Below are 13,720 nucleotides of genomic sequence, written 5' to 3' on the forward strand. Positions count from 1 at the left end.
GTTGGCACTAGTCAACCTGGTATCTTCTAGAGGAGTTATATGTTGGCACTAGTCAACCTGGTATCTTCTAGAGGAGTGATATATTGGCACTAGTCAACCTGGTATCTTCTATAGGAGTTATATGTTTGCACTAGTCAACCTGGTATCTTCTATAGGAGTTATATGTTGGCACTAGTCAACCTGGTATCTTCTAGAGGAGTTATATATTGGCACTAGTCAACCTGGTATCTTCTAGAGGAGTGATATATTGGCACTAGTCAACCTGGTATCTTCTAGAGGAGTGATATATTGGCACTAGTCAACCTGGTATCTTCTATAGGAGTTATATGTTTGCACTAGTCAACCTGGTATCTTCTATAGGAGTTATATGTTGGCACTAGTCAACCTGGTATCTTCTATAGGAGTTATATGTTGGCACTAGTCAACCTGGTATCTTCTATAGGAGTTATATGTTGGCACTAGTCAACCTGGTATCTTCTAGAGGAGTTATATATTGGCACTAGTCAACCTGGTATCTTCTAGAGGAGTGATATATTGGCACTAGTCCACCTGGTATCTTCTAGAGGAGGTATATGTTGGCACTAGTCAACCTGGTATCTTCTAGAGGAGGTATATGTTGGCACTAGTCAACCTGGTATCTTCTATAGGAGTTATATGTTGGCACTAGTCAACCTGGTATCTTCTATAGGAGTTATATGTTGGCACTAGTCAACCTGGTATCTTCTATAGGAGTTATATGGGCACTATATGTTGGCACTAGTCAACCTGGTATCTTCTAGAGGAGTTATATATTGGCACTAGTCAACCTGGTATCTTCTAGAGGAGTGATATATTGGCACTAGTCCACCTGGTATCTTCTAGAGGAGGTATATGTTGGCACTAGTCAACCTGGTATCTTCTAGAGGAGTGATATTGGCACTCGTCAACCTGGTATCTTCTATAGGAGTGATATATTGGCACTAGTCAACCTGGTATCTTCTAAAGGAGTGATATATTGGCACTAGTCAACCTGGTATCTTCTATAGGAGTTATATGTTCGCACTAGTCAACCTGGTATCTTCTAGAGGAGTGATATACTGGCACTAGTCAACCTGGTATCTTCTATAGGAGTTATATGTTGGCACTAGTCAACCTGGTATCTTCTATAGGAGTTATATGTTGGCACTAGTCAACCTGGTATCTTCTAGAGGAGTTATATATTGGCACTAGTCAACCTGGTATCTTCTAGAGGAGTGATATATTGGCACTAGTCCACCTGGTATCTTCTAGAGGAGGTATATGTTGGCACTAGTCAACCTGGTATCTTCTAGAGGAGGTATATGTTGGCACTAGTCAACCTGGTATCTTCTATAAGAGTTATATGTTGGCACTAGTCAACCTGGTATCTTCTATAGGAGTTATATATTGGCACTAGTCAACCTGGTATCTTCTAGAGGAGTGATATATTGGCACTCGTCAACCTGGTATCTTCTAGAGGAGTGATATATTGGCACTCGTCAACCTGGTATCTTCTATAGGAGTGATATATTGGCACTAGTCAACCTGGTATCTTCTAAGGAGGTGATATATATGGCACTAGTCAACCTGGTATCTTCTATAGGAGTTATATGTTGGCACTAGTCAACCTGGTATCTTCTATAGAAGTTATATGTTGGCACTAGTCAACCTGGTATCTTCTATAGGAGTTATATGTTTGCACTAGTCAACCTGGTATCTTCTATAGGAGTTATATGTTGGCACTAGTCAACCTGGTATCTTCTATAGGAGTTATATGTTTGCACTAGTCAACCTGGTATCTTCTATAGGAGTTATATGTTGGCACTAGTCAACCTGGTATCTTCTATAGGAGTTATATGTTGGCACTAGTCAACCTGGTATCTTCTATAGGAGTTATATGTTGGCACTAGTCAACCTGGTATCTTCTATAGGAGTTATATGTTGGCACTAGTCAACCTGGTATCTTCTATAGGAGTTATATGTTTGCACTAGTCAACCTGGTATCTTCTATAGGAGTTATATGTTGGCACTAGTCAACCTGGTATCTTCTATAGGAGTTATATGTTGCACTAGTCAACCTGGTATCTTCTATAGGAGTTATATGTTGGCACTAGTCAACCTGGTATCTTCTATAGGAGTTATATGTTGGCACTAGTCAACCTGGTATCTTCTATAGGAGTTATATGTTGGCACTAGTCAACCTGGTATCTTCTATAGGAGTTATATGTTGGCACTAGTCAACCTGGTATCTTCTATAGGAGTTATATGTTGGCACTAGTCAACCTGGTATCTTCTATAGGAGTTATATGTTGGCACTAGTCAACCTGGTATCTTCTATAGGAGTTATATGTTGGCACTAGTCAACCTGGTATCTTCTATAGGAGTTATATGTTGGCACTAGTCAACCTGGTATCTTCTATAGGAGTTATATGTTGGCACTAGTCAACCTGGTATCTTCTATAGGAGTTATATGTTGGCACTAGTCAACCTGGTATCTTCTATAGGAGTTATATGTTGGCACTAGTCAACCTGGTATCTTCTAGAGGAGTGATATACTGGCACTAGTCAACCTGGTATCTTCTATAGGAGTTATATGTTGGCACTAGTCAACCTGGTATCTTCTATAGGAGTTATATGTTTGCACTAGTCAACCTGGTATCTTCTATAGGAGTTATATGTTGGCACTAGTCAACCTGGTATCTTCTATAGGAGTTATATGTTTGCACTAGTCAACCTGGTATCTTCTATAGGAGTTATATGTTTGCACTAGTCAACCTGGTATCTTCTATAGGAGTTATATGTTGGCACTAGTCAACCTGGTATCTTCTATAGGAGTTATATGTTGGCACTAGTCAACCTGGTATCTTCTATAGGAGTTATATGTTTGCACTAGTCAACCTGGTATCTTCTATAGGAGTTATATGTTGGCACTAGTCAACCTGGTATCTTCTATAGGAGTTATATGTTGGCACTAGTCAACCTGGTATCTTCTATAGGAGTTATATGTTGGCACTAGTCAACCTGGTATCTTCTATAGGAGTTATATGTTTGCACTAGTCAACCTGGTATCTTCTATAGGGTATCTTCTATAGTTATATGTTGGCACTAGTCAACCTGGTATCTTCTATAGGAGTTATATGTTGGCACTAGTCAACCTGGTATCTTCTATAGGAGTTATATGTTGGCACTAGTCAACCTGGTATCTTCTATAGGAGTTATATGTTGGCACTAGTCAACCTGGTATCTTCTATAGGAGTTATATGTTGGCACTAGTCAACCTGGTATCTTCTATAGGAGTTATATGTTTGCACTAGTCAACCTGGTATCTTCTATAGGAGTTATATGTTGGCACTAGTCAACCTGGTATCTTCTATAGGAGTTATATGTTTGCACTAGTCAACCTGGTATCTTCTATAGGAGTTATATGTTGGCACTAGTCAACCTGGTATCTTCTAGAGGAGTGATATATTGGCACTTGTCAACCTGGTATCTTCTATAGGAGTTATATGTTGGCATAGGGTTGGTTATTATTTTACTCAGAACCATAAATCTCAGACCAAGACCAAGAGGCTGACATATAAGAGTAAACAGCAATGATACTGGCTTTTCTTTTCTTTTCAGGTAACTTCACAAACATGACCAAATACCTCTTCACAGTGGTAAGGAAGCACATAACGGTAGACTACTTACAGTGTGCTACAGTCAGATTTAAAAACATACGAAAATATTACAGTGTTGTGCACATTGTCCTTTAGCAGCTGGTGTTAAAGGTGCTACGATTCATCTAATGAGAGAAACTTTTTTTTGTCATCACGTGTAAAATCTCACTTAACTTCAAAACTTCCCGTTAGAAAATCGATGCAATACCAAACCGCCATGCCCTTTGAACGGTACTGCTGAATGAGAACAGTCTTACTTAGAAATCGTTGCTTCAATGTGTTACACATAGAGTGGCTTGGATGTATAGCCCAAAGAGACCAAGGCAGGTTAAAGACGGCAGCATGTTCTGCCCGGGAACGGCAGGGTAGCCTAGTGATTAGAGCGTTGGTCAGTTCAAACCCCTGAGCTGACAAGGTACAAATCTGTCGTTCCACCCCTGAACAGACAGTTAACCCACTGTTCCTAGACCAGTTAACCCACTGTTCCTAGACCAGTTAACCCACTGTTCCTAGGCCGTCATTGAAAATAAGAATTTGTTCTTAACTGACTTGCCTAGTTAAATAAAGGTTAAAAAAAAGAAAGAAAGAAGAATTACCTGCAGTGACATTGGCTCCCTTATAAATACAGATATAATAATTATAGTAGTAAATAACTGATTATTATATCCTACAAACGAATAATCCTACAATTAAACGACCTTTCTTCGAAAGTCCCTAACTATGTAAATATACTGCATTAACATTTGTGTGACTGAATCCCAGTGTGGAATTCAACTGTATGACTATAGAATGTAAAAAAAAAGCTCATTCCACCCCCTTACAAAGACGCTTAGAAATTAGCATTTGTATTTATAATATTTACAATATCAAATACATATGTGGGAGAGGCAGAAAGCTTGAAGTTTACAGAGTATGTAAATGAAACAGTATATGAATATGTTGTGGTGTTCTCGTCCAAAATGTCACCCTATTCACTATAAACTACATTAGATAGGACTAGAGCTCTAAATAGGGAATAGGGTGCAGCCAAATAGTGCATCATTATTAGGGGCCATGGCTGTCACTTTAATAGAAGGAGTTCACTTAGCATATCCTAGTAGGTACCGCACTCAGCTGCGGCCAATCAGGAGGCCTGAGCGTGCCTATTGGCCGAGGCTGCGGAGGATGCCTTATGCCGTTTGATGGGGGGTCGGGGGGTTCTCTAGTTTTCTCTCTCTTCTCTCCTCTTTTCTGTGCTCATCCATTCATCCGCTGTAGTCAGCATAATACAGGAGGTGGGGAGAGGAGCCAGAGACCGGAGAGACAGGAGCTGAGAAACGGAGAGAGAGAGAGAGAGAGAGAGAGAGAGAGAGAGAGAGAGAGAGAGAGAGAGAGAGAGAGAGAGAGAGAGAGAGAGAGAGAGAGAGAGAGAGAGAGAGAGAGAGAGAGAGAGAGAGAGAGAGAGAGAGAGAGAGAGAGAGAGAGAGAGAGAGAGAGAGAGAGAGAGAGAGAGAGAGAGAGAGAGAGAGAGAGAGAGAGAGAGAGAGAGAGAGAGAGAGAGAGAGAGAGAGAGAGAGAGAGAGAGAGAGAGAAAACAGGCTGTCTGCCTCAGGACCACTGCATCTCCACTAAATCTCTAGGCTGTCACACCAGTGCACAGCAGAGGAGAGGAGGAGAGAGCGGCGAAGAGTGATTTCAATAAGGACATCATTGGTCCGTTATCTGGGACAAACATCGTCTGTCACAAAGATCAAACTTAAAAAAGGAAAACTAGGTGAAAGGAAACGTCCCTTCGGATCATCCATTGGATTGTCAGATTGTTCCTGTTTCTCTTCAGAAAAAAACATCGGATTCTGTCTATATTCAGAAAAAAGTCAAGGCGAGAGAAGGATAACCTGTACTGGGACTGTTTGCTCCCTAAAAGCTGAGTCAATCATACAGTAGGAGTACAGGGGTGTTTCTGAGCTGGTTTCTCTGCACTACTCTCTCATTCTGCTACTGAAGACACATTTGGAGTAGGAGAGGATTTCTTAATGTCTGACACATTCTTACTGACTGATTTCCTACTCAAGTATTTATGTTTGACTGACTGATGAACTGAGCTCGTTGCGCGTTGTTGCTGCTGTTTTTCTGCTACTGCACAACTCTCTGATACCACTGTCCTGTCTGAGCATCCTCCTTCTCCCCGCATCCTCCTTCTCCCCCTCCTCGGCACCTCTGTCCTCCTCTTCCACTTCTACTCTGCCAGTTGATGTCTTTTCTCTGCATACTCCCCCACTGCTCTGCAGAACAACACACTCATGGTCGATGCCAAGGACCGTAAAATGAAATGTCTGACATTCCTCTTGATGCTCCCAGAGTCAGTTAAGAGCAAGTCGGCGAGCTCGAAGAGCTCCAAAAAGACAGTTAATGTCGGTGGCGCTTCCGGGGGTAGTACAGGGTCCAAGCTACCGCCGGTGTGCTACGAGATCATTACCCTGAAGAAGAAGAAGAAGATGGCAGCAGATATATTCCCCAGTGCTAAGAAGCAGGGTGGAGGGTCGTCGGCCACAGTGCAGGAGTACCAACAACAGAACCTGAATAATAACAATACAATTCAGAACTGTAACTGGCAGGGGCTGTACTCTACTATACGAGAGAGGTAGGTGACACTAACTAACTAATACAGGGGCTGTACTCTACTATACGAGAGAGGTAGGTGACACTAACTAATACAGGGGCTGTACTCTACTATACGAGAGAGGTAGGTGACACTAACTAACTAATACAGGGGCTGTACTCTACTATACGAGAGAGGTAGATAACTAACTAGATAATACAGGGGCTGTACTCTACTATACGAGAGAGGTAGATAACTAACTAGATAATACAGGGGCTGTACTCTACTATACGAGAGAGGTAGATAACTAACTAGATAACTAACTAACCAAGTTACTAACTAATACAGGGGCTGTACTCTACTATACGAGAGAGGTAGGTGACTAACTAGATAACTAACTAGATAACTAACTAGATAACTAACTAACCAAGTTACTAACTAATACAGGGGCTGTACTCTACTATACGAGATAGGTAGGTGACACTAACTAACTAATACAGGGGCTGTACTCTACTATACGAGAGAGGTAGATAACTAACTAGATAATACAGGGGCTGTACTCTACTATACGAGAGAGGTAGATAACTAACTAGATAACTAACTAACCAAGTTACTAACTAATACAGGGGCTGTACTTTACTATACGAGAGAGGTAGGTGACTAACTAGATAACTAACTAACCAAGTTACTAACTAATACAGGGGCTGTACTCTACTATACGAGAGAGGTAGGTGACACTAACTAACTAACAGACTAACTAACCCATATAATAGATATATAGTTGAAACAAACTAATACACATACTAGAGAGGTAGGTGACACTAACTAACTAAACAAGTTACTAACTAACAAACTAACTAATACACATACTAGAGAGGTAGGTGACACTAACTAACTAACTAACCAACTAACAGACTAACTAACCCATATAATAGATATATAGTTGAAACAAACTAATACACATACTAGAGAGGTAGGTGACACTAACTAACTAACTAACTAACCAAGTTACTAACTAACAGACTAACTAACCCATATAATAGATATATAGTTGAAACAAACTAATACACATACTAGAGAGGTAGGTGACACTAACTAACTAAACAAGTTACTAACTAACAAACTAACTAATACACATACTAGAGAGGTAGGTGACACTAACTAACTAACCAACTAACAGACTAACTAACCCATATAATAGATATATAGTTGAAACAAACTAATACACATACTAGAGAGGTAGGTGACACTAACTAACTAACCAAGTTACTAACTAACAGACTAACTAACCCATATAATATATATATAGTTGAAACAAACTAATACACATACTAGAGAGGTAGGTGACACTAACTAACTAACCAAGTTACTAACTAACAGACTAACTAACCCATATAATATATAAATATAGTTGAAACAAACTAATACACATACTAGAGAGGTAGGTGACACTAACTAACTAACTAACCAAGTTACTAACTAACAGACTAACTAACCCATACAATATATATAGTTGAAACAAACTAATACACATACTAGAGAGGTAGGTGACACTAACTAACTAACTAACTAACTAACTAACTAACTAACTAACTAACTAACTAACTAACTAACCAAGTTACTAACTAACAGACTAACTAACCCATATAATAGATATATAGTTGAAACAAACTAATACACATACTAGAGAGGTAGGTGACACTAACTAACTAACTAACTAACTAACTAACTAACCAACTAACCAACTAACCAAGTTACTAACTAACAGACTAACTAACCCATATAATAGATATATAGTTGAAACAAACTAATACAGGGGCTGTACTCTACTATACGAGAGAGGTAGGTGACACTAACTAACTAACTAACAGACTAACAGACTAACTAACCCATATAATAGATATATAGTTGAAACAAACTAATACACATAGTAGAGAGGTAGGTGACACTAACTAACTAACAGACTAACAGACTAACTAACCCATATAATATATATATAGTTGAAACAAACTAATACACATACTAGAGAGGTAGGTGACACTAACTAACTAACCAAGTTACTAACTAACAGACTAACTAACCCATATAATATATATATAGTTGAAACAAACTAATACACATACTAGAGAGGTAGGTGACACTAACTAACTAACTAACAGACTAACAGACTAACTAACCCATATAATAGATATATAGTTGAAAAAACTAATACACATACTAGAGAGGTAGGTGACACTAACTAACTAACTAACTAACTAACTAACTAACTAACTAACTAACTAACTAACTAACTAACTAACTAACTAACTAACTAACTAACTAACTAACTAACTAACTAACAGACTAACTAACCCATATAATAGATATATAGTTGAAACAAACTAATACACATACTAGAGAGGTAGGTGACACTAACTAACTAACCAAGTTACTAACTAACAGACTAACTAACCCATATAATAGATATATAGTTGAAACAAACTAATACACATACTAGAGAGGTAGGTGACACTAACTAACTAACTAACTAACTAACTAACTAACCAAGTTACTAACTAACAGACTAACTAACCCATATAATAGATATATAGTTGAAACAAACTAATACACATACTAGAGAGGTAGGTGACTCTAACTAGATAACTAACTAACCAAGTGACTAACTAACAAACTAACTAACCCATACAATATATATATATAGTTGAAACAAACTAACTAATACACATACTAGAGAGGTATTTGACACTAACTAACTAACTAACTAACTAACTAACTAACTAACTAACTAAGCAAGTTACTAACTAACAAACTAACTAACCCATACAATATATATATAGTTGAAACAAACTAATACACATACTAGAGATGTAGGTGACACTAACTAACTAACTAACTAACTAACTAACTCTAACTAACTAACTAACTAACTAACTAACTAACTAACTAACCAAGTTTCTAACTAACAGACTAACTAACCCATATAATAGATATATAGTTGAAACAAACTAACTAATACACATACTAGAGAGGTAGGTGACACTAACTAACTAACCAAGTTACTAACTATCAGACTAACTAACCCATATAATAGATATATAGTTGAAACAAACTAATACACATACTAGAGAGGTAGGTGACACTAACTAGATAACTAACCAAGTTACTAACTAACAGAATAACTAACCCATATAATAGATATATAGTTGAAACAAACTAATACACATACTAGAGAGGTAGGTGACACTAACTAACTAACTAACCAAGTTACTAACTAACAGACTAACTAACCCATATAATAGATATATAGTTGAAACAAACTAACTAATACACATACTAGAGAGGTAGGTGACACTAACTAACTAACTAACTAACTAACTAACTAACTAACTAACTAACTAACTAACTAACCCTATTCTAGAGAGGTAGGTGACACTAACTAACTCATATTCTAGACAGGTAGGTGACACTAACTAACTAACTCATATACTAGACAGGTAGGTGACACTAACTAACTCATATTCTAGACAGGTAGGTGACACTAACTAACTAACTAACTCATATACTAGACAGGTAGATGACACTAACTAACTAACTAACTAACTAACTAACTAACTAACTAACTAACTAACTAACTCATATACTAGACAGGTAGGTGACACAAACTAACTAACTCATTAACTAGAGAGGTAGGTAAGACTAACTAACTAACTCATTAACTAGAGTGGTAGTTGACACTAACTAACTAACTAACTTATATACCAGATAGGTAGGTAACACAAACTAACTAACTCATATACTAGAGAGGTAGGTAACACTAACTGACTAAGTAAGCAAGTCATTAAGTAAGAAATTAACTAGAGAGGTAGGTGACACTAAATAACAAACTATCTAACTAACTGAACAATTAACTGACTAACTAGCACACTCATACACTAGACAGTTGGGAACACTAACTAACGAATTCATCAACTAGAGAGATAGGTGACACTAACTAATTAACTAACTCATATACTAGAGAGGTTGGTGACACTAACTAACTAATGCATGTACTAACTAACTAAATAACTACCTCATGTACTAGAGAGGTAGGTGGCACTAACTTTGGAACTAACTAACTAACTAACCTACATACCTAATAGGTAGGTGACACTAACTAGCTAAATCATTAACTAGAGAGGTAGGTGACACAAACTAATAAACTCATATACTAGAGAGGTAGGTTACACTAACACAGTAACTAACTATACATATACTAGAGCGGTAGGTGACACTAACTAACTAACTAACTAACTAACTAACTAACTAACTAACTAACTAACTAACTAACTAACTAACTAACCCTATTCTAGAGAGGTAGGTGCCACTAACTAACTAACAAACTCATATACTAGACAGGTAGGTGACACTAACTAACTAACTAAGTAAGTAACTAACTAACCCCTATTCTAGAGAGGTAGGTGACACTAACTAACAAACTCATATACTAGACAGGAAGGTGATACTAACTAACTAACTAACTAACTAACTAACTAACTAACTAACTAACTAACTAACCCCTATTCTAGAGAGGTAGGTGACACTAACTAACAAACGCATATACTAGACAGGTAGGTGACACTAACTAACTAACTAACTAACTAACTAACTAACTAACTAACTAACTAACTAACTAACTAACTAACTAACTAACTAACTAACTAACTAACCCCTATTCTAGAGAGGTAGGTTACACTAACACAGTAACTAACTATACATATACTAGAGCGGTAGGTGACACTAACAAACGAACTAACTAACCCCTATACTAGACAGGTAGGTGACACTAACTAACTCATATACTAGACAGGTAGATGAAACTAACTAACTCATATACTAGGAGAGTAGGTGACACTAACTAACTAACTAACTAACTAACTAACTAACTAACTAACTAACTAACTAACTAACTAACTAACTAACTAACTAACTCATATGCTACAGAAGTAGGTGACAGTAACTAACTAACTAACTAACTAACTAACTAACTAACTAACTAACTAACTAACTAACTAACTAACTAACTAACTAACTCATATGCTACAGAAGTAGGTGACAGTAACTAACTAACTAACTAATTAACTAACTCATATGCTACAGAAGTAGGTGACAGTAACTAACTAACTAACTAACTAACTAACTCATATGCTACAGAAGTAGGTGACACTAACTTACTCATGTTCACTAGCTCCTTTTGGATATTTACACGTTGCTGTTCTGGGTCAGGTCCCAGGCTGGACAGTGAGCAGAGATCAGGGAATCATACTGTAATGTAACCTCAACATCTTCTAGGACAGAGACCAGGGTAGTCCTTCTGTAGCTCAGTTGGTAGAGCATGGCGCTTGTAACGCCAGGGTAGTGGGTTCGATCCCCGGGACCACCCATACGTAGAATGTATGCACACATGACTGTAAGTCGCTTTGGATAAAAGCGTCTGCTAAATGGCATATATTATTATTATATTATTATATATATTCTAGAACAGAGACCAGGGAATCATACTATAATGTAACCTCAACATCTTCTAGAACAGAGACCAGGGTATCATACTGTAATGTAACCTCAACATCTTCTAGGACAGAGACCAGGGAATCATACTGTAATGTAACCTCAACATCTTCTAGAACACAGACCAGGGAATCATACTGTAATGTAACCTCAACATCTTCTAGGACAGAGACCAGGGAATCATACTGTAATGTAACCTCAACATCTTCTAGAACAGAGACCAGGGAATCGTACTGTAATGTAACCTCAACATCTTCTAGAACAGAGACCAGGGAATCATACTGTAATGTAACCTCAACATCTTCTAGAACAGAGACCAGGGAATCATACTGTAATGTAACCTCAACATCTTCTAGAACAGAGACCAGGGAATCATACTATAACAGAATCTCAACATGTTCTAGAACACAGACCAGGGTATCATACTGTAATGTAACCTCAACATCTTCTAGGACAGAGACCAGGGAATCATACTATAACAGAACCTCAACATGTTCTAGGACAGAGACTAGGGAATCATACTATAACAGAACCTCAACATGTTCTAGGACAGAGACTAGGGAATCATACTGTAATGTAACCTCAACATCTTCTAGAACAGAGACCAGGGAATCATACTGTAATGTAACCTCAACATCTTCTAGAACAGAGACCAGGGAATCATACTATAACAGAACCTCAGCATCTTCTAGAACACAGACCAGGGAATCATACTGTAATGTTACCTCAGCATCTTCAAGAACACAGACCAGGGAATCATACTGTAATGTTACGTCAATATATTCTAGTACACAGACCAGGGAATCATACTGTAATGTTACCTCAACATCTTCAAGAACACAGACCAGGGAATCATACTGTAATGTTACGTCAATATATTCTAGTACACAGACCAGGGAATCATACTGTAATGTTACCTCAACATCTTCTAGAACAGAGACCAGGGTATCATACTGTAATGTAATCTCAACATCTTCTAGAACAGAGACCAGGGAATCATACTGTAATGTAACCTCAACATCTTCTAGGACAGAGACCAGGGAATCATACTGTAATGTTACCTCAACATCTTCTAGAACAGAGACCAGGGAATCATACTATAACAGAATCTCAACATGTTCTAGAACACAGACCAGGGTATCATACTGTAATGTTACCTCAACATCTTCTAGAACAGAGACCAGGGAATCATACTGTAATGTTACCTCAACATCTTCAAGAACACAGACCAGGGAATCATACTGTAATGTTACGTCAATATATTCTAGTACACAGACCAGGGAATCATACTGTAATGTTACCTCAACATCTTCTAGAACACAGACCAGGGAATCATACTGTAATATTACCTCAGCATCTTCTAGAACACAGAACAGGGAATCATACTATAACAGAATCTCAACATGTTCTAGAACACAGACCATGGAATCATACTGTAATGTTACCTCAACATCTTCTAGAACACAGACCATGGAATCATACTGTAATGTTACCTCAGCATCTTCTAGAACACAGACCATGGAATCATACTGTAATGTAACCTCAGCATCTTCTAGAACAGAGACCAGGGAATCATACTATAACAGAATCTCAACATGTTCTAGAACACAGACCATATTAATCATACTGTAATGTTACCTCAGCATCTTCTAGAACACAGAACAGGGAATCATACTATAACAGAATCTCAACATGTTCTAGAACACAGACCATGGAATCATACTGTAATGTAACCTCAGCACTTGGTAGAGCAGGTGTATTCATATCTTACCCCCAAAAAGTCTGTAGTAGTGGTGGTCTTAATCAGTCCCTTATATGAGAGGAAGAATGAAAAACATAATGGATCTGACTACAAGGTCCAGAACTCAGTTTGGGGGCTCTCACCCCAGAACAGGTTTGTACACTACTATATGAGTGAGATAGGTACAGTAACTGTGTACCA

At 37.9% G+C, this 13,720-nt stretch overlaps 1 protein-coding gene across 1 annotated transcript in view; it reads left to right on the plus strand.

Annotated features, from left to right (window-relative positions):
* The first annotated feature begins 5,232 nt into the window (after window positions 1-5,232).
* btbd3b (BTB (POZ) domain containing 3b) overlaps window positions 5,233-13,720 on the plus strand; it is a 45,890-nt gene continuing 37,402 nt past the window's right edge. Inside the window, exon 1 of the mRNA XM_046367818.1 lies at window positions 5,233-6,276. Within this exon, the coding sequence (XP_046223774.1) occupies window positions 5,936-6,276 (341 nt within the window). The 5' untranslated portion in view covers window positions 5,233-5,935. The remainder of the gene's footprint in view (window positions 6,277-13,720) is intronic.

Source organism: Oncorhynchus gorbuscha, linkage group LG11 (assembly GCF_021184085.1).
Source record: "Oncorhynchus gorbuscha isolate QuinsamMale2020 ecotype Even-year linkage group LG11, OgorEven_v1.0, whole genome shotgun sequence".
Classification (NCBI taxonomy): Eukaryota; Metazoa; Chordata; class Actinopteri; order Salmoniformes; family Salmonidae; genus Oncorhynchus; species Oncorhynchus gorbuscha.